The sequence below is a fragment of the Gorilla gorilla genome, chromosome 10 (assembly GCF_029281585.2).
Source record: "Gorilla gorilla gorilla isolate KB3781 chromosome 10, NHGRI_mGorGor1-v2.1_pri, whole genome shotgun sequence".
NCBI classification, from domain to species: domain Eukaryota; kingdom Metazoa; phylum Chordata; class Mammalia; order Primates; family Hominidae; genus Gorilla; species Gorilla gorilla.
Genome location: NC_073234.2, coordinates 124,361,486 through 124,386,432, shown reverse-complemented (window position 1 = coordinate 124,386,432; position 24,947 = coordinate 124,361,486). Strand labels below are relative to the sequence as shown.

At 45.3% G+C, this 24,947-nt stretch overlaps 1 protein-coding gene across 1 annotated transcript in view; it reads left to right on the top strand.

Annotated features, from left to right (window-relative positions):
- The window catches only part of SVOP (SV2 related protein), a 111,077-nt gene that overhangs the window by 42,645 nt on the left and 43,485 nt on the right, over positions 1-24,947 (top strand). The window contains exons 4-6 of the mRNA XM_031000949.3: positions 833-931; positions 5,848-5,919; positions 17,287-17,411. Of these exons, the coding sequence (XP_030856809.1) occupies positions 833-931; positions 5,848-5,919; positions 17,287-17,411 (296 nt within the window). The remainder of the gene's footprint in view (positions 1-832; positions 932-5,847; positions 5,920-17,286; positions 17,412-24,947) is intronic.

Sequence of the window (24,947 nt, the reverse complement as noted above, 5' to 3'; positions counted from 1 at the left end):
TTCTTTGGGCTCAGGGCTACTATGAGATTATGATGTCAGCTGTAGAGCTCTCCCTAGAAAAGCATGCACAGATTAGAAATGTGCCTTCTGCTTGAAGACTCTCATGATCCCTCATTCAAATCCCCTGGCTATGGCAAACAGTACAGCCAAACCTTTAATATACTTGAAATTAATTTTTGTGAATGGCAGGAGATGGTGATCTAACTACATATTTTCCCAAATGGATTGTCAATTTCCCCACAACATTTCCCCCCTAATTGGAAAAGCTGCCTTTATCGTATACCAAATTCCCATGGCCACATGGGCATGCTTCTAGATTCCATGTCTGTCCTAGTCTGTCTAGTCTCGTAAAGGTACACGATGTTTAATTGCTAGGGATTCTGAGTCTGTTTTAATGTATTAAAAGGTCACACTTGTTAACTATACTGACAGTTATATTCTATTCCACATGAACAAATGACCTATAAGCCAAAGACAAGCTAGTCTTTAACTGCACCGAAAAGATAATTGTCTCTCTGCATCTATAAAAATGTTTTTTTCTCAGATTTTAGAAATATGTTTTCCCACTTTGTGATATGCCCATATTTTTTAAAACACACACAAAAAAACCACACATGAAAATAATATAAAATGTCTATTTGTCTATTCCTGCAATGGTAATGCATGATTTTAACTGCTGGAGCTTTGAGTGTGGTTTGATGTGCAGCAGGGCACTTGGCAACAGGTAGAGAGGGGTGTGCTACAGTCTCTGTCTCTGGGGTTACGGACTTGGCCAGCCTTCCCCAGCACCAAGCAGCATCCTGGCCTCATGATGTCTCCGTCCTCTCTGCAGATGGCTGATGCCATGGAGATGATGATCCTCAGCATCCTGGCGCCACAGCTGCATTGTGAGTGGAGGCTCCCAAGCTGGCAGGTGGCATTGCTGACCTCGGTAGGCAGCCCAGCAGCTCCCTTCTGTTGCAAACAGTTCTGCTCCCCTGGGGTGTCCTGTGGGATATCTCCCTTCTCCCGCTGCCGAAGGCTCAGCAGAAAAGAATTAAGCCCTGATGGAAACACTGTCCCATCCCCACCTCACATATCCTAGCAGGTTTACAGCCAACTCTGCTTCACCCGGAGGTCCAGTTACTTGGGAGGGTGTCCCAGGCATCCTATTCTGTTGCTGGGAGCTTGAAACCCACCTGTGCTTATCACTTAAACTCTGTATGCCTGTTTTCTTGACTGCAAACAGGAGGTGCCAATCTCCACATCCCTAGGATTATTTGAGGACTGGAAACAACACAGTGCCTGGCACAGAGTAGGTGTTCAATAAATTGGAGCTATTGCTCCCTGGAATTTAGGCTTGAAGGAGGAGGCTGCAGAACCCTCACTTTTTGTCAGGGAGATATCAGCAACAACCTCTTAAAAGAGAGGAATGGGCTGGGCGTAGTGGCTCATGCCTGTAATCCCAGCACTTTGGGAGGCTGAGGTGGGTGGACCACCTGAGGTCAGGAGTTCGAGACCAGTCTGACCAATATGGTGAAACCCCATCTCTACTAAAAATACAAAAATTAGCTGGGCATGGTGGGGGCGCCTGAAATCCCAGCTACTCGGGAGGCTGAGGCAGGAGAATTGCTTGAATCCGGGAGGCAGAGGTTGCAGTGAGCTGAGATTGTGCCATTGCACTCCGGCCTGGGTGACAGAGGAGGACTCCACCTCAAATTAAAAAAAAAAAAGAGAGAGAGAGAGGAATGGCCAGGCTGGATAAGAGGATAATAATGATAATCACAAAAGCTAATACTTACAGAGCATTTACTCTGCAAAGGCCTTTACCTACATTGCATACAATATATGCACAATGTACATGTGCTCTTTAATCCTCACAGACCTATGAGCTAGGTGCTATGATTAGTTGAGCAAGATGAGGCACAGAGAGGTTAATCTCTTGCTCAAGGTCTGTGATCTCCATCAGTGATGGAGTCATTGCCAATTCAGGATGCCTCCCAGAATGTTGTTTTTTGTAGATAACTGTTCTGGAATGGCCTGAGTGCCTTCCACACAGCATGGCCCAGTCTGATATTAGCAATAAGGTTGTGTAGCTCAGTGGGAAGAGTTTCGTGGCACATACACCTGTGTTTTTGTGGTTTAGTCACCTCCAGAAGTGTGACCTTGAGTGAGGCACTTGATGTGTATTTTGTGGCCTGCGAAATGGGGGTGATAATGCCTGTTTTTCTGTGTATTTTGTTAAATGCACACAGCCCCTAGTACACACCAGGGGCTGAGTCCATGATACTTGTTTTTTATATTCCTCCTTCTTACCGATATCTCCTAAAGAGTAACTGCAGGCTGGTCATGGTAGCTGACACCTGTAATCCCAGCACTTTGGGAGGCTGAGGCGGGCAGATCACTTGAGGCCAGGAGTTCAAGACCAGGCTGGCCAACTTGGTGAAACCCCATCTCTACCAAAAATACAAAAATTGACTGGGCATGGTGGCGTGTCCCGTAATCCTAGCTACTCAGAAGGCTGAGGCAGGAGAATCACTTGAACCCGGGAGGCTGAGTTTGCAGAGAGCCGAGATTTCACCACTCCATTCCAGCCTGGGCGACAGAGTGAGACTCCATCTCAAATAACAACAATAATAATAATAACTGCAGGTCTGTGTTTTTGCAATGTAGGGCCTTTCTGGTCTCTTGCCATTGGATTATAACAACCATAATTTACTGAGCACTTATTTTGGGCCAGGCTAATGGTTTCGCATACATTACCTCTTTAACCTTCTCAAGCCTATGAAAGAGGTGCTTTTATTACTGTCACTTCTACAGATAAGGAAACTGAGGCTTAGAGAGGGGCATTGACTTGCACAAGCTCAGACAGCCTGTAAGAGGCAGAATTGAAAGCCAGGCCTGGCAGGCTCAGAGCCCCTGCCTCGGGCTACTTTCTTGTGGTATGAGGTTTAGACTTGTGGGCTAGGTAGAGCCATTAAGTCTCATGGGTAAATTTTCTAAGGAAAAGTCAGAGTCCTGCAGGAGTTGGAGACATAAAGTACCCAAGGAGGATATTACAGATGCACATTTTTGCTGCAGGAAATACTGTGCAAGATTACCGTAATTATTATGATATAGAAGCAGTGCTTTGCTGTGCCAGAATCTCTCCTTTTGGGGAAAATGGGTGTTTTGAGGGATATTTAACTCTTTGAGGATGTAAGAATATCACTTAGCACATAACAAAGGCAACACTTTATCCCAAGACAGTAATCTTCAAACATCTTTTTTCAAGGTTAATCTAGAAAAGAATTAAATAAAAACAATGTAGAATCCAGGACTGTCACATGTTTTTACATTGACATGAAATTTTTAAAATTGTAGGTTGCAGATGATGCCATTGCCAGTGTAGTGAAATATAAAAATCAAAATAAAATTATCATATCACTTTTTAAAATGTGTCTAGTAAAATGGAAAAATGGAAATACTTACCTGATATCTACCATCATTTGTTTTAAAATTACATGAACAAGCTCTTTAGAGGAATTTGGAAATTTCACATTGCTTTTTTCTTGGAACTGATATTTCCATTCATTTCTCCATATTTTTATCTTAATGTATTTTTTTTTGGAAATAGGGTCTCTCTGTGTTGCCCAGGCTGGAGTATAGTGGCGTGATTTTGTCTCACTGCAACCTTCACCTTCTAAGTTCAAGCCATCCTCCCACCCCAGCCTCCTGAGCAGCTGGGACCAAAGACACACGCCACCATGCCCAGCTAATTTTTTTACTTTTAGTAGAGACGGAGTTTCACCACGTTGCCCAGGCTGGCCTAATGTAATATTATTTTGCTTGAAAGGATCACATTCATTACCCTATTATAATTCTCTGCAACAGAATACATACATTCTAAATTATTAGTTTTAATTCTCTGAGATGAGAAGGCTCTAAGCACTAAAATTTTTCTCCTGCACTGACTTATCATTATAATTTTTAGTAGTACACAATAGACCACAACAACAACATATAATTTTGATAAATAATTGTTAATCATAAGCAAGGTTTTATTGGAAATGTATCCCTTAATGAGTGGTGTGGAATGTTTCCCAAATATTTTATGTATTCCTGAATGATTATTGCTAAAGTGAGACAGGGTTCAGCACCAGGTCTGTTCCTATTTGTCACTTTTCCTGAATGACTATATATATATGAAAAGCTTTGTTCACATAAAAAAAAGTTTTGAGGGACTGAAGGAGTTTTGTTAGAACTCAATAAACTAATGCCACTTGATTTTTAAAAACACTCTCCAAATTGCGTGTGCCAAAGAGCACACAGCTTTCATTTCTGAAAAATTATGTTCCATGACCTAACTTGCCGACAGCTTGATTAGACTGTTTTTCAATTCTGTTGAAAGTAATAATAAAGGTATTGGAAACCAGATGACTTGCAAAAGTCATCTGTAAGTGCATCATCAGTGCCCCTTCTGAGGCACCCTGAAGGGTTTACATTGAAAAGCAATGCCTTGGTCAGACTGGCCTAGAGAGGCGTGGCTGAGAAAGAGGGAGTCAGGCAGGAAATGGAGAAGAAGACCCCTAACTCGTTCTTGAGAAAGAGTCTGTAGGGAAGTTGAAAACTTGGAAATGAATTCCCTTAAAATGATCCATTTGGGCCAGGTGTGGTGGCTCATGCCTGTAATCCCAGCACTGTGGGAGGCTGATGTGGAAGGATCCCTTGAAGCAAGGAGTTAGAGACCAACCTGGACAACGAAGTGAGATCCTGTCTCTACTAAATAAATAAATAAATAAAATTAGCCAGGCATGGTGGTGCACACCTGTAGTCTCCCCTACTCAGGAGGCTGAGGTGAGAGGATCACTTGAGCCCAGGAGGCTGAGGCTGCAGTGAACCATGACCATACCATTGCACTCCAGCCTGGGTGACAGAGCAAGATCCCGTCTAAACAAACAAACAAACAAACAAATAAATTATACATACATAAACTGTGTCTGCTTCTCCCTTGGAACGCTTCTGTGTACCATCCCCACTCCCTGCCCTCGGACATGCCACAAGAAATGCTTTTTGGGTCAGACCAAACTGAATCTGTGCCCTCCCCTCTCTGGCTCTCAGTTGCCTTATCTGTGAAATGGGGTGAATAGAAGCACCCACCAAGTAGGGCTACTGTAAGGATGCAGTAAGATGTGTGCTTAAAGGCTTCAGCATGGGGTCTGGCACTTGGAGAGGGAAGAGCATGGTGATGAGGTGCCAGTCAGCCTGCTTGGGCTTAAGACTTGCCTCTACTCTCTCCTTTCAGGGAGGCGGAGCAGGTTTCTTAACCTATCTGAGCCTCAGCTCCCCATTCTGTGATATGAGTAGGATCATTCAAATCTCACCAGCTGTTACTCCAAGGATTAACAATGTAACAATGACTTGGCCTCCCACACAATGAGTGGTTTCTCTTACTAGTAGTTTACAGCTCCCATGCCAGCCTCCTGTGTGCCAACCTCTACCTTGCAGCCCTTGGTATTTTCTCAGCAGTAGGGCAAGTGTTTCTTTGGGATGGTGTGAAACTTGTCAAAAGCTAGTTCTGGAGCCAGAATGCCTGATTCCAGTGCAGGCTGCGCCACTTAACGCCTCTGTGATGCTGGTCCTGCAATTGCCTCTCTCTCTGAGTCTCAGTTCCCTCATCTGTAAAATGGGAATAATAATAGCACCCTCCCCATGGGATTGTTGGGAAGCTTGCGGGAAGCACTTAGTGTTTGCCCCTTGGCAGGCTCTCAGTGAATGTTAGATCATTGCTGTTACCTAGAGGGTGATGTCACCACTTCCGTTTGTTGTTCCCTTTATGTGCAATGATCCACATCCTCTGTCTAATGACAACTGTCTTTCCCCCCACAGGTGGTCTTTGTAGGCATGATGTCCAGCTCCACGCTCTGGGGAAATATCTCAGACCAGTACGGCAGGAAAACAGTAAGGCAAACTTACTCTTCTAAACGCATGTCCTCTGGGTTGTCTTGGTGATGGTCTGGACAAGTAGCAAACCCGTTCTGCATTAGCAATTGGGAGGCCTAATAAGGATGATGTTGAAGTACAGTGAGAAGACATTGCTGTAAGGCTACTGTGGACTCTCTTCAAAGCACAGATTCCTAGTGGGGCCCACGCATATACATTTCAGAATCTAGACAATCAATGCCTATTCATATCCCCTGGACCAGAACCATTTCCTCATTACCCCTGGCTGGGGCAGTCAAGGGATACTAGATAAAGCCATTGATTCTCTTGCCCTAAAGAGAGCCATTTCTCAAATTTTGGGTTTTTTGTTTTTCTTTTTGTTTGAGACAGGGTCTTCCTGGAGTGCAGTGGCACAGCCTCAGCTCACAGTAGCCTCAACCTCCCAGGCTCAAGCAATCCTCCCACCTTAGCCCTCCAAGCAGCTGGGACTACAAGCGTGCGCCAATACACCCAGCTCATTTTTGTATTTTTTGTAGAAATGGGGTTTCACCATATTGCCCAGGCTGGTCTCAAATTCCTGGCCTCAAGCGATCCTCCTGCCTTGGCCTCCCCACAGCGCTGGGATTACAGACATGAGCCACTGCACCCGGAAAGCCATTTCTCAATCCCAGCAGGACTGAGCTCCAGTGTCTGCTGTGGGAACCTGTTCATGAAGACACCCTGAATTACCTTCCTTCCCTTCCCTGTCTCACTTCTCCACTCCCCTACTGGAATCACTGCTTAAATAAACTATCTTTACTAGGATCCTTATCTTAGAGCGAGCTTTTGGGAGAGCCCAGTCATGATATGAAATGGATTTGCAAACAAGAAGGAAGAGGGAACTTACAGCTCAGGGCCTTGAAATCAGGTGGACCCAGGTTCAGTGTCAATTTTGCCACTACTGGCCGTGTGATCTTGGGCAAGCAAACTGACATTTTTTTTTTTTTTTTTTTGAGATGGAGTCTTGCTCTGTCGCCCAGGCTGGAGTGCAATCGCACGATCTTGGCTCACTGCAACCTCTGCCTCCTGGGTTCAAGTGATTCTCCTGCCTCAGCCACCCAAGTAGCTGGGATTATAGGCACCTGCCACCAAGCCTGGCTAATTTTTGTATTTTTAGTATAGACGGGGTTTCACCATGTTGGCCAGGCTGGTCTCAAACTCCTGACCTCAAGTGATCCACCGGCCATGGCCTCCCAAAGTGCTGAGATTACAGGCATGAGCCACTGTGCTCAGCCAAATTGACCTCTTTGATTATCAATTTCCTAATACGTATAAAGAAGAAAATAACAGAACCTGTATTGGGTGGTTAATAGAGATGAATTAGGGTTAATTGAGGTGTAAATCACTGTTTCTTTTGTTTTTTTGAGACAAGGTCTTGCTCTGTTGCCCAGGCTGGAGTGCAAAGGTGCAATCATAGCTAACTGCAGCCTTGACCTTCTGGGTTCAAGCAATCCTCCCACCTGAGCCTCCCAAGTAGCTGGGACAAGACTTGTGCCACCATGCCCAGCTAATTGTTTTTTTATTTTTTGTAGACAGACAGGGTCTCACTATGTTGCCCAGGCTGGTCTCAAACTCCTGGCCTCAAGCAATCCTCCCACCTCAGCCTCCCAAAGTGCTGGGATTACAGATGTGAGCCACTGTGTGAATCTCTTTGTACAATGCCAGGCACATGCTAGGCACAGGACACATGTAAACTGAAATTCCGAGTGTAGCATTTCTGACAAGACCCCATGCAATGTCAATGCTTGGGACCATACTTTGAAAACGATTGGCTTAGACTAAGAATAACCTACTACTGGAGCTGGGAATGGGCTACCTCAACAAACCTAGAATTCTGTTAGGAAGGAAGAAGTGAGATCTGGATGCTGGGTAGGTAACAGGCAATCTCCACTACAACTAGCAAGTCATGGGCTGAAAATAAAATAGTGCGTTGTATAGCAGGCATGATGCAAAGTATGGTTCATGCGTTAGCTCATCCAATCCCCATAATAACCATTGAAGTAGGTGCTATTATCACTCTAACTTGATAGAAGAGGAAACTGAGGCACAGAGAGTGGGCAACTTACCCAGGACCACACGGTTTGTGCATCACAGAGTCAGGTCTTGCTCATTCTAAGTCTAGAGCTCTGTCTTCACTGTGATGCCCGTGGCTTGAATCAGTAGGTGCTCCAGAAGCAGGTGATGGCTCAATGAATGAATGAACGTTCCAGCAATGCCATAGAGGATGCAGACTCCAGCTGCATCCCCTCTCACTGCTACTGCACAGGAAACTTGGGCCAGCAGACACCTGGAAGATGGTGATCAATATAACTGCCAAGAAATGGTGATCAATATAATTGCCAAGAATGTAACTCCAGAGGCAGCAGGCTGGAAACTAAATGCAGCCATGATGGGCCTTGGGGTCTTGGCTGGTGATGGGGCTGGAGATGGCAGTTGGAAAGGCCTCTCTGGGGCTCCCAAAGGAAGTAAAACCTGGTTATTACCCCCCTGTTAACCCAAGAAGGAATTACTCTGGTCTTCAGTGGCAGCTCCTTAGATTCTGCCCCCATCTGCTCTCCCACCCACTTCCTGTTTCTGGAGCATATGAGTGATGGCATGGTGATTTTCTGTTTGGAAGAATGAACAAGAGTTTAAGGACAGGAGAGAGGAAGGAAGGAAGGAAGGAAGGAAGGGAAAAAAAGAAGGAGGGAAGGAAAGAAGAAGGGAGGGAGGGAGAAGGGACAGAGGGAGGGAAGGAAGAAAAAAAGGAAGGAACTAAAGAGGGCACGAGCATGGTGGCTCATGCCTGTAATCCCAGCACTTTGGGAGGCCGAGGTGGGAGGATGACCTGAGGTCAGGAGTTCGAGACCAGCCTGACCAACATGGTGAAACCCCATCTCTACTGAAAATACAAAATTAGCCAGGCATGGTGGCGCATGCCTGTAAGCTACTCAGGAGCTGAGATCGTGCCATTGCACTCCAGCCTGGGCAACAAGAGTGAAAATTTGTCTCAGGAAAAAAAAAAAAAGAAAGAAAAGAAAAGGGGGAAAGAAGAAAGGAGAAAGAGAGTGAGGTAGGAAGGGAGGGGAGGAAGAAAGGAAGGAGGTAGGGAAAGAGAGTGAGGAAGGGGGAGAAGGAAGAAAAAAAGGAAGAAAGGAGGGAGGGAAGGAGAAGGGAAGGAAGGAGAGAAGAAAAAACACCTCTGAAAATAAAATAGAGTCATTTTTGTTTTGATGGAGCTGAGCAGCCGTTAAAAGAACTGTAAAGCTGTGGCTGTCTGAGGCTGAATCCAGTGTTAATCTTTAAGCCGTTAAAATAATCAAACGAGGCCAGGAGTGGTGGCTCATGCCTGTAATCCCAGCACTTTGGGAGGACAGATCACTTGAGCTCAGGAGTTAGAGACCAGCCTAGGCAACATGGCAAAAGCCCGTCTCTACAAAAAATACAAAACTTAGCCAGGCCCAGTGGCATGCACCTGTAGTGCCGGGTACTCAGGAGGCTGAGGCAGGAGAATTGCTTGAACCCAGGATGGGGAGGCTGCAGTGAGCCGAGATCATGCCACTACACTCCAGCCTGGGCAACAGAGCGAGACTCTGTCTGGAAAAAAAAAATTCATTTATTTGTTCCTGAGACAAACATGCACAAACACACACACACACACAGACAAACATGCACACACACACACACACTTCAGGAATCCATAATGAGGAAATTTGCTGAACCTCAAATTCTGCTATCCAATTGCTGAATCATAAGGCAGTGAGGAATATAAGAGAAAATGAGTAAAAATACCTTAACTTTGGGCTTGAATCTGACACTGCATGGCTAAAGCAAGCCACTCCCCATCTAGGGCTGAAATTTCCTTATTTATATCAGAGGAGGCTGGATTAGAAAACACAGATATTCATAGCTACCATTCATTGAATCCCCAAAATGAAAGGGCAGGTGGGTTTTGTCCCTGTGTCTGTTCTAATCATTTATTAGAGGATGCCAGAAACATGGATTTGAGGAGTCAGAAGGCTCAGTGGGATAGTGCTGTGATTGACTAGTGATGTCTGCCACAGGCACAAGACTGAAGAGCGTGGAGGGAATTTAGTAAACTCCATGAGGAAAGGGGCTGCATTTGTTTTGTTCACTGAGTTGGCCCCAGAGCCTGACCTCCCTGGTTGAGAGTGCACACTCAATAATTACTTCTTGAGTGACTGAGCTGTGGTGGATGAGAACCAGACCTCTTTGTTTCCACTCTCTGCTACTTTCTTATCCTCTCTAGAGCAGCAACTGCCTTATCCTCTCCAGAGCAGCAACTGCCTGATGAGTGTTCTTTGTTGACCTGGAAAGTCCACAATGCACAATGGTCATTCATGTAGGATCCCAACTTCCCTTGGAAGAGTATGTTTACTCTGCCACTAGGGGCAGTAATTCACTTGGCGTTCCCATATAGACATCTTCATGTTTGTGAAGGGCCTCAGAGGAGATTTTAAAGAGATTTACAGAGGGTTTTCAGAAATGCCATTTACTGAATCTTGAAGATTGTAACCATATTTTGGCACCTTCCAAAATAGTAGTTCTCAGTGCAGGGCTAGGGGCACTTGGCAATGTCTAGAGACATTTTTGATTGTCACACCTTGGGGGAGGGGTGTGCTACTGGCATCCAGTGCATAGGGGCCAAGGATTCTGCTTCATAGCCCACAGTGCATGGGACAGCCCCCACCACAAAGAATGACCCAGTCCAAGATGTTGGCGGTGCTGAGGTTGAGAAACCAGGCTCTAGAAAACATGTGCAAACAATATCGCCAAGTTGCAGTGATGTGGCATCCGCTCTTCATGGTCTTTCTTCATCTCCTGGACCTGCTCAGCCCTCATTTCTTTCTTTCTTTCTTTTTTTCCTTTTTTTTTTAATTGAGACAAAGTCGCGCTTTGTCACCCAGGCTGGAGTGCAGTGGTGAGATCTTGGCTCACTGCAAGCTCTGCCTCCCGGGTTCAAGCGATTCTCCTGCTTCAGCCTCCCAAGTAGCTGGGACTACAGGCACGTGCCACCAGGCCAGGCTAATTTTTATAATTTTAGTAGAGACGGGGTTTCACCGTGTTAGCCAGGATGGTCTCGATCTCCTGACCTCGTGATCTGCCCACATCGGCCTCCCAAAGTGCTGGGATTATAGGTGTGAGCCACCATGCCTGGCCTCAGCCCTCATTTCAATATTTACCTAAGAAGCTCATTTGGACAAGTGAAATAATGCAGTGTCATTGTGAAAAGCATGGGTTTTGAGGCCAGACTGCTTGGGTTCCAATCCCAGTTCCTCTAATTAAAGGCAAGCTATTCAACTTCTCTGTGTCTCAGTTTTCTCATCTGTAGGTGGGATAATAATAGTCTCTCCCATGGTGCTGTTATGAGGAGTAAATGGCCCTTGTACATAAAATGCTTGGCACAGAGAAAATGACATAAATGTCCATTATTATACCTATCATTTGCCAAGCTTGTGGTGCCTGTAAATGGCAATGCCAGCATTGAAATGCAGGCACAGCTGGCTCCAGGGTCCACATCCTTAACCCTGACCTTGGCCGCTGGGAGACATAACTGAATTATCCCTCAGAATTTAGTTGATTAGTTAAACATTCATTCATCCCAAATAGATGAAGCCCAGGAAGGCTGCCCATATGGTGTCCCGCCAGTTCTTCCAACCAGCTTGATAAATTCCATACCCAACATGAAACCGGCCTGACCAGAGGGAAAGAGAAAGTGTCCCCAGATTGCAGAGCTTCCTCCTCCCCAGCATGGAATTCTGGCCCAACCTCAGGAAGGACAGATCAGACTCTAATTATAAAGCTTCCCCAGAATTCCCCCAGGAACACTGGGCAAGCCAGGCAGCTGGCAAGCCTTGGCAACCACCGAGAGCCTCCTTGATCTGCCCTGGCCCAGCTATAAGATTCCTGCCGGGGCGTTCACTGCATGATATTGTGGGGCATTCACATACGGGGTTAGGACTCAGTGAGCCACTTTGGTTCCTACAGAAGTTTCTACCACCTGGGAATTTGTGGCAGCCATGGAAACGTGAAGGAAACTGTAGGTGTGTGGTCTTGAAGACATGGAGATAAACGCATCCAGGTTTATATCACAGTGCACCCCTGTTGACTGAGGTGAGCTTGGGCAAGATGCTTCACCTCTCTGAGCTTCAGTTTCCCCATCTGCAAAATAGACTCCATAATAGGCACTTTAATGGGGGGATTAAATAAGAAAATGTAGCCAGGCATGATGGCATGTGGCTGTGGTCCAGGCTACTTGGGGGCTGAAGTGAGAGGATCGCTTGAGCCCAGGAATTCAAGGATGCAGTGAGCTGTGATTGAGCCACTGCACTCCAGCCTGGGTGACAGAGCAAGATGTCATCTCTAAAGAAGGAAAGGAAACGAAGGAAGGAAGGGAGGGAGGGAAGTGGGGGGAGGGAATGGAGGGAGGGAGGAAAGAAGGAAAGAAGGAAGGAAGGAAGGAAGGGAGAGAGGGAAAAAGTGTATAATACACTTAGAATATGGTATGGAGTGGTCACTATCTAGTTCAAAAGCTATTAGGTCTATCTTATCTTTAAGAAGGAAGTGGAGGTGCCTGGCAGGTGCTCGGACTCCCTCTGATGATCCTTGGGCCTCCTCGGCCTGTGAATATTGTCCTTCGGTTGAACGTGTTGGAGAATACCACAGGCCACATTTGGCCCACGAGCACCAGGCTTTCTAGGCTACAAGTTGCAAACTGGTAACCCATAGGCCAAATATGGCCCCGTGATGTGTTTTTATTTATCCTGCACAATGTTTTATAGGATTTTGAATCAGTTGCCTCCATTTCAAAAATGACATCTTGCATAAAAATAAAGTTACGAGTTTTTTGGAAAATCAGGTAATCTGGAGGCCTGGAACCCACATTTTGTCATGGTATCTTTTGGCTAGAGTTGAACAGAGGCTGACACGACAGGGCAAGTTCCCTGTAATTCCGCCAGGCCCCCATCCTTGCTGTGTTACACGTGCACTGTGCATTTATGTTTTCTGTCAGAGGTCACAGGGAGCCATCAAAGGCTCTAGAGGAAGGGAGTGGCTCATTCAAGGTTGGAAGTTCTGGCTCCAACTTTGGCACCACTTACGGATCTTCAGCAAATCGCTCAACTACTTGGGCCCTTGCTATGCTAATTTGTAACGTAGACATGAAAATAACAACCTTTGTTCACAGGGCTGCTGTGAGGGCCCAGTGTAATGTTGTGACAGTGGTTAATGAAATGCAAATGAAAGTTCCATGAAGTCAGAGACTCTGGCTGTCATGTTCCCTACGGTAGCCCAGGGCCTAGCAAACAGCAGGTGTTCAATATATGCATATTTTATGCATGAATGGATGAATAATATATATCAGTATCTTTAATGCTGGGTACACAGCACGTGTTCAACATGTGTTTATTGAATAAATGAATGAATGGGTGAAGAAAATATGTCAGTGTCTGGTATACAGCAGGTGCTCAATACATGCTTATTGAATGAGCAAATTAATGAATGCATAATGTCTATGCATCTACCCTGGAGCCTTATATACAGGGGATGCTCAATAAATGTAAAAAGAAGGGAGAGAGGGAAGGAGGAAAGAAGGAAGGAAGGAGCTATCAATCTATAGAGGGCAGAACAGATATTAGACAGAATGACAGTCATAGTTAATGAGAAGCCCAAAGGCCCGTGAGACATGTCTGCGGAGTCCCAAACAAGCTATTGGGTGGGGCTTGCTGGCAGTACCCCCTGCTTTTGTAATATCCATGACAGCCCTTACACAGGGTTGCTGAGCCCTCATTTTGGGGCAGCTGGAAAGCCCTGGCATCAACAGACAAATGCAGAGCCAGCTGCAACCTGTTGTGATCAAACAGGACAGATAATACGGCTCCCAGCAGACCTTGAAGGAGGGTTAACTCCCATGCACTTGTCTCGGTGCCTTCTTTTCTCCCGCTGATGCTAATTAAGTCTTCTGTTTGATTCAAGACTCCTTGGATTCCAAGGAAGAAAGTCCCTGTTAAGTTAGCTTAAGCCAAAAGAAAGGGATTAAATGTCTGTATGGCCAGTACCGATGTTACAGTCATGGATTTAGGAGTGCAAAAATGTTGCTTTATTATTATCATCACTTCCTAGACTTTAGTAAATCCTGTGCCACCTATTATCTTATGTACTTAACATCTTTCTTCTTTCTTTCTTTTTTTTGATTTAATTTTTGTAGACCAAGGGTCTCGCTATGTTGCCCAGATTGGTCTCAAACTCCCAGCCACAAGTGATCCTTTTGCCTCGAGCTCTCAAAGTGCTGGGATTACAGGCATGAGCCACCTTGCCTGGACCTTAATAACTTTCTTTATATCAAATTGCTTTTTAAAAATCGATCACTTGTAACATGGGGCTCATAAAAAAATTGTAATATATTTTTGGAAAGTGAAACTAAACAGTCTTAATTGGAAGATCAATAACAATTGCCTTAAGTAGGAAGTGACTGCAAAAATAAATGCAACACAAACAAAGCAATGTTATTAAATTCTTAGTGGTTGTGGTTGTCCCAGTGCCTTCTGTGTTAAATAGAGAGGAGAGTAGCTATTTTTAAAATGTGTTGGCTGGGTGTGGTGGCTCATGCCTGTAATCCTAGCACTTTAGGAGGCTGAGGTGGGTGGATTGTTTGAGTCCAGGAGTTCGAGACCAGCCTGGGCAACATGGCGAAACCCTGGTCAACATGGCAAAACCCTTACTCTACCAAAAGTACAAAAATTAGCTGGCCATGGTGGTGCAAACCTGTAATACCAGCTACTCAGAGGCTGAGGCAGGAGAATCGCTTGAACCCAGGAGGCGGAGGTTGCAGTGAGCTGAGATTGTGCCACTGCACTCCAGCCTGGGTGACTGAGCGAGACTCTATTTCAAAAAATAAATAAATAAATACAAATAGATAAATAGGTGTTAAAGACAGACTGGCACCTCACAGACTCTTTCTCTTTGACATAAGCATAAAAATGAAGACTGAAATGAAAAAAATAACTTTCTTGTGAGGTGATGCAAAATTATTTAAAATATTCTCTCTGCCACATAAAGTCATTTTCTAAAAGACTTGAAATCATTTGGTAGGCTTCCAAATTTCCTCACTCATCTCCTTTAATTCAGTTTAATATCTTAAAGCAAAAAATCAGTATGTTTCATACTTGCCCCTTGAAGTGTTCCCTGGGGGACAGGAAGGTGAACTGACCCTTGGAGCTCTGGGAAGGGTATTGCAGAAAGAGGCCTGACCAGACCTCACAGAGCAGGTTGAAAATGCACGTGAAATTTGCATTTTACCCTCTCATATTTGGCATTGATTGTGATATAAAAATAGTATTTGTTTACTCTTAATTTTTTTTCCAATCTCTAAGGGTAATTAACACTCCAGGAATATGTGCCATGTTTGTCTTTTTTGTTTTGTTTTGTTTTGAGATAGAGTCTCACTCTGTCCCTCAGGCTGGAGTGCAGTGGCATGATCTTGGCTCACTGCAACCTCCACCTCCCGGGTTCAAGCAATTCTCCTGCCTCAGACTCCCAAGTAGCTGGGACTACAGGCACCCGCCACTCCGCCTGGCTAATTTTTGCATTTTTAGTAGAGACAGGGCTTCACCATGTTGGCCAGGCTAGTCTTGAGCTCCTGGCCTCAAGTGATCCCCGGCCTCAGCCTCCCAAAATGCTGGGATTACAGATGTGAGCCACCGCGCTCAGCCCCATGTTTGTCTTGAAGCATTGTGTCCCTCTGTGGTTCTTGACCCTATTGAACACATGCCCTCTTTACTTTAAAAATGTGGAAAATGTGCCTCTGTAATCCCAGCTACACAGGAGACTGAGGTAGGAGGATCCCTTGAACTCAGGAGTTCAAGATCAGCGTGGGCAACATAGCAACACTCCATTTCTTTAACAAAGTGAACACTTTGAATAATGCCTTCTTAACTATCCGGAAAAAATTTCCAAAGATAGAATAACCTAGTCATTCACACACTTTAAAAAAGAAATCAGCCAGGCGTGTTGGCTCACACCTGTAATCTCAGCACTTTGGGAGGCTGAGGTGGGTGGATCACTTGATCCCAGGAGTTTGAGAATAGCCTGGGCAGCATGGTGAAACCCCATGTCTATAAAATATACAAAAATTAGCCAGGCATGGTGGCACACATCTGTGCTTCCAGTTACATGGGAGACTGAGGTGGGATGATCGCTTGAGCCCGGGAGGTTGAGGCTGCAGTGAGCCGAGATTGCACCACTGCACTCTAGCCTGGGCAACAGAATGAGACCCTGTCTCAAAATAAATAAATAAGAAAGAAATAAGTTATTTGCTTCATTTGCAAATTAGGAGGATGTAAGAGTATGTCATTCATTAAAATAACTTCAAAATGAGTTTGCCCGCACAGGAAACTGCCTTTATATTATGTTTTATTCTTCATAGTAAAAATATCACTCAGTACAGTTATACTTTGATATAGTTTTATCCTGGTACAATAGATGTTAGAATATTGATGCCAAAATAAACTTGTTAATGAGAAAAAGAAAGAAATCAGTTCTAAAGTGCTAACTAGGAGGAAGAAATTTAAAACGTCATTAATAAAATAAAATTTATTTTTAATATACAAATGTTTACCTACAACTCTGTCTAGATGACAAGAGGAAGGGGTCAATATCTGCCCCGATTGTAAATACGTTTGGATTTAACTGAATATTTTTGATGGTTTTTCTTTACATTTGACCTTTTAAAATAAGGTTTAGATCAGTCTATTCATAGATAAACGCTGTGAGTGAAAGCTGACACTGAAGCTTCCCATCAGTGACTCAAATGCTGCACACAGCGTTGTCATTGACAGCATGGTTTTCTGAAAAGAATAATTTTGTAAAGTTCCAGGTAAAACAAAGTAAATTTTCTTTTGACTTACCTGAAAGTTGCGTTCCTGAAAAATTAAGTGTATATTCAAACTATGCGAAAAAAAAAAAAAAAGTCTTGAATGTGTGAAACAGAGCAAAAGGTCTAGGTGCAGATCATCAGAAACAGAGTTTCAGCTGCATGATGGTCGGGCAGAACATTTGAGATGGTATGAGATGCAGGACAATCTATTTTGTCTCCTGTATTGTGGAATATCTGACATATCTGGCCCAGATTGGCATTCAATGCCAATCATTGGGACAACCAAGAATGCCCCATGATTTTCTCACCCAACCCCTATGGGTTGGCACTCCCCATACAGAGGACCCCAGTACCCCCTTGGTTGTGTAGCCTCCCTTTAATGTGACCCCATTATCGGCGGCTCTCAATGAGGTGCAAACGCTACCTGGAGGTGCTGAAAAGCCCTTGTGATTCCGTGTCTTCCTTCTCTTCAGGGGCTGAAGATCAGCGTGCTGTGGACTCTGTACTATGGCATCCTTAGTGCATTTGCACCCGTGTATAGCTGGATCCTGGTGCTCCGGGGCCTGGTGGGCTTCGGGATCGGAGGAGTTCCCCAGTCGTAAGTAAATACCCAGTGCTGGCTATGCAGCCAGGCTGCCCATCCACATGTCTGTTCATGGTCTGGGACATGGAGTTAGGGGCTGAGATGGGGCAGCAGGGGTGCAGAGATGGCTATACCAGGGCTTCCAGGATCAAGGAGCTATGGTGTAGCAAGAAAATAGCATCATTATCAGTATTGTTATGATCCACAACAGCAGCAAAACAACACAATGGCTGGAAGGTTGTAAAAGCGAAATAATAATGCATCTAGCATTGATTGACTGTTCCACTTGGACACATTGCTGCAGCCCAAGAGGTGTGTGTTATTGTATTATTGCAATCTGTGTTTTACAGTTGGGGAAACTGAGCCTCAGAGAGTGAAATCATCTGTCTGAATCACATGGTGGGTAACTACAACATCCATGCTTTTAGCTACCATGAATGCTGCTTCCCACGCTCTTCCAACCTAAAGGCAAGGCAGGGTATGATGCTAACCACATGTCACTCAGGCAGTAATTTGCTGTTGCTGTTGTAGTTTAAGGTACTGAGAATATTCAGAGCTGTAGGAAGAAGCCACTGTCTCCTGGGGCATTGAGGAGGACTTCCTATTTGTGATGGGCCCTGAAGCAGAGATTGGCACACTATGGCATATGGGCAGAATTCGACCTGCTGACTGGTTTTGTAAATAAAGTTTTATTGGAACACACCGCACCCTCCATTTATGTATTATCTATGGTCGTTTTCATGCCACAGCAACAGAACTGAGTAGTTTCAGCAGATATATGGCCTGCAAAGCCTGAACTATTTACTATGTGGCCCATTATAGAAAATGCGTGTTGGACTCCACCCTAAAAAATGATAATAGCCAATATTTAGTGTTAACTATGTGGCAGGTGCTGTTCTAAACGGTTTACCCAGATGATCTCCTTTAATCTCTCATTTTCCCTAGAAGGTAAATTCTATTATTAACCCCATTTTACAGATAAAGAAACTGAGGCACAGAGAGGTAAAGTAACTTGCTCTAGGCAACACAGCCAGGAAGTGGTGGAGGAGCTGGAATAGGAACTGGACCTTCTAACCCCAGTGCCTGGGCTGTATACCCATTGCATTTTACTGCCTTGCTATTAAGAAGGCAAAGGATTTGGAAAGACCCAGAAGGAGACTTGGAGAAGATGTAGGATGTTTTCTAGGAAGTGAACCACATGAAAAGAGGAAGCTGTAGCTGAGGCTGAGGAAGGCTAATTGTCTGGTTGGTCAGCTTGGAGGGATGAGATCTGTAAGAGAAAGCTGGCCAGGCACGGTGGCTCATGCCTGTAATCTCAGCACTTTGGGAGGCCAAGACGGATAGATCACTTGAGCTCAGGAGTTTGAGACCAGCCTGACCAACATGGTGAAACCCCATCTCTACTAAAAATACAAAAATTTTCCAGGCTTGGTGGCAGGCACCTGTAGTCCCAGATACTTGCGAGGCTAAGGCAGGAGAATCGCTTGAACCCGGGAGGCAGAGGTTGCAGTGAGCCAAGATCGTACTGCTGCACTCCAGCCTGAATGACAGAGTGAGACTCTGACTCAAAAAAAAAAAAAAAAAAAAGAATTAAAAGCTGAGGTTGGACAGGTAGGCCAGGGCAAGCTTGTTAAAGGCTTAAAATGCCAGGCCAAAGGGATTCTATTGGTGATGAGGAGCCACTGAGAGTTCTTGAGCAGCGGAGGTACCTAGAAGTATGGATCTGGCTATGGCAGGTAGAACAGCTTGGAGGTAAGGAATCATTAGGGAAATTTTGCAAGAGGACCAGGGCGATCCCTTGTAGTGTATTCATTTATTCCACCAATATTTCTTGAGTACCTAGAAATGCTAGGTGCCAGGATGCAGCATTGAGCAAGAGCACCATGGTCCCTGTTCTAGGATGGGATCCTGGGGAATAGACTTTGAGATGGAGACTACTGTGCAGGTGGTTACTAGGATTAACACCTGTAAGAAAGTGAGAAAATTAGGACCAGTGAAGGGGGAAGCTGAGTTGCAATACCATTGCCACAGAGGCCTCTGGTCAGCTTACAGGGTTTCAGAAGCAGAGGTGGCCCTTCAGAGGTGTTTCAGATTGGGGCAGGGGGGCTAGGCCTTTTTACCCTTACACCAACCAGGCATCGGATGTGGGCTGCCCTCAAGGATGGAGCATGATCTTAGGCAAGGCAGCTACTTTTGGCCAAGGCAACTTCTGCAAGGGACTCAGCTATGAGCTCCTGGCAGGCAATGCTCCTGCTCATTTTGGAGGGAATAAAAGCCTCAGTCCTGAAGGGCAGACCACGTAGCACATCACAGCATCCTCCACAGTCCAGGGTGGACCCACTTGCTTCAAATATAGTCATGCATCACTTAATGATGGGGATGTGTTCCAAAAATGCATCAATAGGTGATTTTGTCACCGTGCAAACATCATAAAGTGTCCTCACACAAAGCTAGATGGGACAACCTCCTACACAGCTAGGCTATACGGTATAGCCTATTGCTCCAGGGCTACACACCCGTACAGCATGTAGCTGTGCTAAATACTGCAGACAATTCAAACACAATGGTATTTGCATCTCTAAACACATTTAGACATAGAAAACCTACAGTAGAAACACAGTATTAAATTAAAAAAAAAAAAAGGCGAGGCATGGTACCTTACACCTGTAATCTCAGCACTTTGGGAGGCTGAGGCAGGAGGATCCCTTGAGCCCAGGAGTCTGAGATCAGCCTGGGCAACATAGCTAGACCCCCTCGCTATTAAAGAATAATGAAAATAGGCCAACTCTGGGTGCACTGCCTATGAGTTAGCCCTGCTCTGCACGGAGCAGTACTCTTCAATAAAAGATTGCAAAATAAATAAGTTAATTAATTACCACAGTATTATAATCTTATGGGACCACCATCATATATGTGGTCTGTTGTTGACTCAAATGTGTTATGCAGCCCATAATTGTAATCAGCTCACCCCGCCTAAGAACAGTTCCTCCAGGATTCTGGATAATCTCTTTTCTGCAGAAGTCTCACGGCTGCAATGGATGCCAATGGAGCTCACAGTTGAGTTCCTTGCAGAAGTTGCCTTGGCCAAAAGGTCAAATGTCTCCCACCCCTGCTTCCCATTCTAAATTCCTCTCAGCTTCAGCGAGCACTCTCGCTGATCCAGACAGTTTACCTGGGTGGGTGACTGAGACCTCATGCCTAAGGGATTCGAGTCCCTGGTCGCCATGCCTCTTTTAGGCCATAGCTGCTGTGCTTGTCCATTTAACACCAGAATTGAGCAGGAGATTACCAAGAGATGTCTGGTATATCACCTGGATGGCCCTATGATAGATGGGGCTTATTAAGTCTTAATGATCGTTAGGATCAATTTCTCTGACATGGGACCCAAGGAGCCCACGGTGACTCTTTTTCTTGCCTGTTCATTTCTTGACACAAAGGAGCCCAAAGTTACTGGGTAGCAGGTGTTGCTTAAAGTCTAATGGGTCCGGGCACGGTGGCTCACGTCTGTAATCCCAGCACTTTGGGAGGCCAAGGCGGAAGGATCATCTGAGGACAGGAGTTCGAGACCAGCCTGGCCGACACAGTGAAACCCCGTCTCTACTAAAACTACAAAAATTAGCTGGGTGTGGTGACACACACCTGTAATCCCAGCTACTTGGGAGGCTGAGGCAGGAGAATCACTTGAACCCAGGAGGCGGAGTTTGCAGTGAGCTGAGAGCGCGCCACTGCTATCCAGCCTCGGTGACAGAGCAAGACTCCATCTCAAAAAAGACATTCTACTGGGACTCTTGCTGTGTCTCCTGTGGAAGCTTTCCCTCCCTGGGAGCCAGGACCTCTAGACCCACCGAGCCCAGAAGTTGCAGGATGTGAAGTACAAATCCCCTGATCTGGGTCACTGGGACTGATGACAGTGAAGCCTACTCTTACTTCAACCCCTTAATTTCCAGACCCATGAATCTTTTCTCCTGGGAATGAAGCATCATAATGGCAGTGGACTTAAGTGGGTATTGTGTCCTGGAGGACAGTGCCCCATGGTCACAGGGCATCGTCTCCAAGCTGACACCTTAGTGTCACCTTCAGAGTCCTGTTCCATTGCTCTCTCAGGCCAGCAGCTTCAGGATAGCACAATATATGATAGGACCAGCGGATTCCAGGCCATACATCCACTTCTACATCTCCTTCACTCTATATGGGCTCCTTGGGTCCCATGCAATGTTATGATGGATCCTTTGTCAGTGGGTCAGACATTGTGTGAGCCCTCAGGTGATGGTGGTGACTGAGACCTTGTGGGCAGGAAAGATAAACCAGTACTCAGAATAGGTGCCGATTCGGTCAAGATGAATTGCTCCTCCTTCAAAACTGGAAGAGTCCAATGTATGTACCTAAGTTGCTACCAAGTGACATGGAGTGGTTCCATCCTGGGGGCTCCATGTTGGTCTCTGTTGCTGGCAGCCTGGCTCTTTGGCAGCACAAGCAGCAAGATCAGCATTGGAGGGTGGGGATCTGTTCAGTCCTGCTAGAGCGCCCACCCTCTCAGGGGTAATAGTTCAGGGATTGATTTCTTATGCCTGCTGAGCATCATGATTGGGGAAGACTGGAAGAGACAGCCTAGAAGGGTAATGCTAATTCTTTTTTTTTTTTTTTTGAGACGGAATCTCGCTCTGTCGCCCAGGCTGGAGTGCAGTGGCGCAATCTCGGCTCACTACAAGCTCCACCTCCAGGGTTCACACCATTCTCCTGCCTCAGCCTCCCAAGTAGCTGGGACTACAGGCGCCTGACACCACGCCCAGCTAATTTTTTTTGTATCTTTAGTAGAAACGGGGTTTCACCATGTTGGCCAGGATGGTCTTGATCTCCTGACCTCGTGATCCACCCACCTCAGCCTCCCAAAGTGCTGGGATTACAGGCGTGAGCCACCGCGCCCAGCCAGCATAATGCTAATTCTAAAATAGATCATAGGCTCTGAAACCAGACGGCTTGGGTTTGAATCCTGGCTGCTCTGTCACATAATAGCTGTATGACCTCAGGCAAGTCACTGAACCTTCCTGCATCTGTTTTCTCATCTCTAAAATGGAACAACAACATCCCCACCTCATGGGGTCCCTTAAAATAGTCATTAAATGACAACATTCTGTAAAATGCCCAGGACAGTGCCTGGCAGAGCACTCAAGATTTATTAACAAGCATTTGATCTGCTGAAGGCTTTGGCAAGAAGCTCAAGCGTCATTGTGATGTATGATGGATGACGGATGAATGACTAAAGGTATCACTGTAGATAGAACAGGGACAGGGGAGATATGACCACATGGATTTGATACATGAGCAAACCCCCAGCCTCCTCCTGCCACTTGGGAGGCTGGAAGGATGGTGAGTGGCTCTCAGCTCTCCTCAGTCCTTCCCTCCTTCATTCATGATTAATTCCTCCAGGGCTCTGTAGAGTAGGCATTTGACATACACTTCTGGATCTGGGATGAGCTTACAAACCACTGGAGCTTGAAGCAAAGGCTATTAATGGAGCCGCAGCCATAAATCTGGGCTGGCAGGGGCTTGTGGACAATGTGCTCCACTTCTGGCCCAGCTCCAGGAATTCCTGCAGACACAACTACTGCCCTATTTATGAATATGATGAGTTCATTGAGGATGATACAGTTTTCCCCTCGTGGCTGGAAGGAATGTACTCACAGAAGAGCAAATCAAATTCCCTTACCAGGGATGCTCAGAGAGATGCCTGCAGAAATAGACTTCAAACAGTCACTGGATTTTCTTCTCATATAAGGAAAGATAAAGGATTTAAATATTCAGAATGTCCACAGAAATTCTTGTTCAAGATGGTAGAATGAGAAGTGACATTTTCTATTTCTTCTTCTTCCACATTTCCTGGAAATGACATAGAAGTAGTAAGAAATAGAATAAATCTTTTCTTTTTGCGAGAGACAGGGTCTCGCTCTGTTACCCAGGCTGGAGTACAGTGGCAAAATCATGGCTCACTGCAGCCTCGAACTCCCAGGCTCAAGTGATCCTTCTGCCTCAGCCTTCCAGGCACACATCACCATGCTCAGCTAATTTTTTCTATTTTTTGGTAGAGATCGGGGTCTCACTGTATTGCCTGGGCTGGTCTTGAATACCTGGCCTCAAGCGATCTGCCTGCCTTGGCCTTCCAAAGTGCTGGGATTACAGGCATGCATCATGGCGCCCAGCTAAGAAATAGAATAAATACTTAAGAGTACTGGAGAGCAAGAAAATGGTGCCATCAGTGGATCAGAATTTTGAGAAGCCTCTGGAAGCTTATAAGCAGATGCGGTTGCAAGGGTGGAGTAACTGGAACAGAGAAAAACACACCCTAAAACAGCAAAGGGGTGGGACTACAAAGAGGAAGAGAGATTCTTCCCATGGGGTTCTGGGATTATGGCACAGGACACCAGGGGAATAAAATAAAGGACATAGAGGAGCTAGGAGGGCCTTTCCCCCTTATCTCATGCTTATCTTAAGGGTTCCCAGCTTGCCTGCCTGCTCCCTACTTCTTCCCCATTTAGTTGTTCATGTATTGAACACTACTATAGCCCTTCTGTGTGTTTATTGAGCTATTACTACATCCCAGACACTGAGCCTCGTGCTTTACGTGTATTACCACTTTAACCCTCATCTTAGGATGTAGATATTATGATCATCTCCATTTTACAGGTACAAAAGCTGGAGCTTTGTAGAAACTAAGTAGCATGCCCAAGGTCACATAGCTAGTAAATGGCAGAGCTGATGTCTAAACATCACTTGACCCTCCAAACCTATTCTCTGAACTACTCCACTAAATAGCTTTTTTTTTTTTTTGAGACAGATTCTTACTCTGTCACCCAGGCTGGAGTGCAGTGGCGTGATATCTCGGCTCACTGCAACCTCCACCTCCTGGGTTCAAGCGATCCTCCCACCTCAGCTTCCCAAGTAGCTGGGATTATGGGAGCAAGCTACCACACCCGGCTAATTTTTGTATTTTTAATAGAGACGGGGTTTCACCATGTTGACCAGGCTGGTCTCGAACTCCTGACCTCAAGCGATTCACCTGCCTCAGCCTCCCAAAGTGCTGGGATTACAGGCATCAGCCACCACGCCCAGCCTAAATATCTGTTTTATCTGTGAGGAGGGCAAATAAAAACTAGAAACAAAATTACAGAAGAAATATTTAGCCACCCAAGAGAGCCACTGGCTTCCCACCACTGTAACTCTATCCACTTACATAAAAAAAGTCTTAATTATACAATGTTCCTATCTAGTTATAAAAATGGCTCCCTTAAGTTCATTATTTAGAAACATTTAGTTGGAGATATTTTGATGTGATTAAATGCAATTAAAAGTTTCCATTAATTTACAATAGCTTTATCCTATTGCAGCAACTCATAAAACCAGATGAAAAAGATTTTGCTGTATAATTCTTAAAAGCTCAACAACCAGAAGTCCTTGTAATGTACTCTGAATTTTAAGTATAAATGTCAATTAGGGCCGGGCGTGGTGACTCACGCCTGTAATCCAAGCACTTTGGGAGGCTGAGGCGGGCAGATC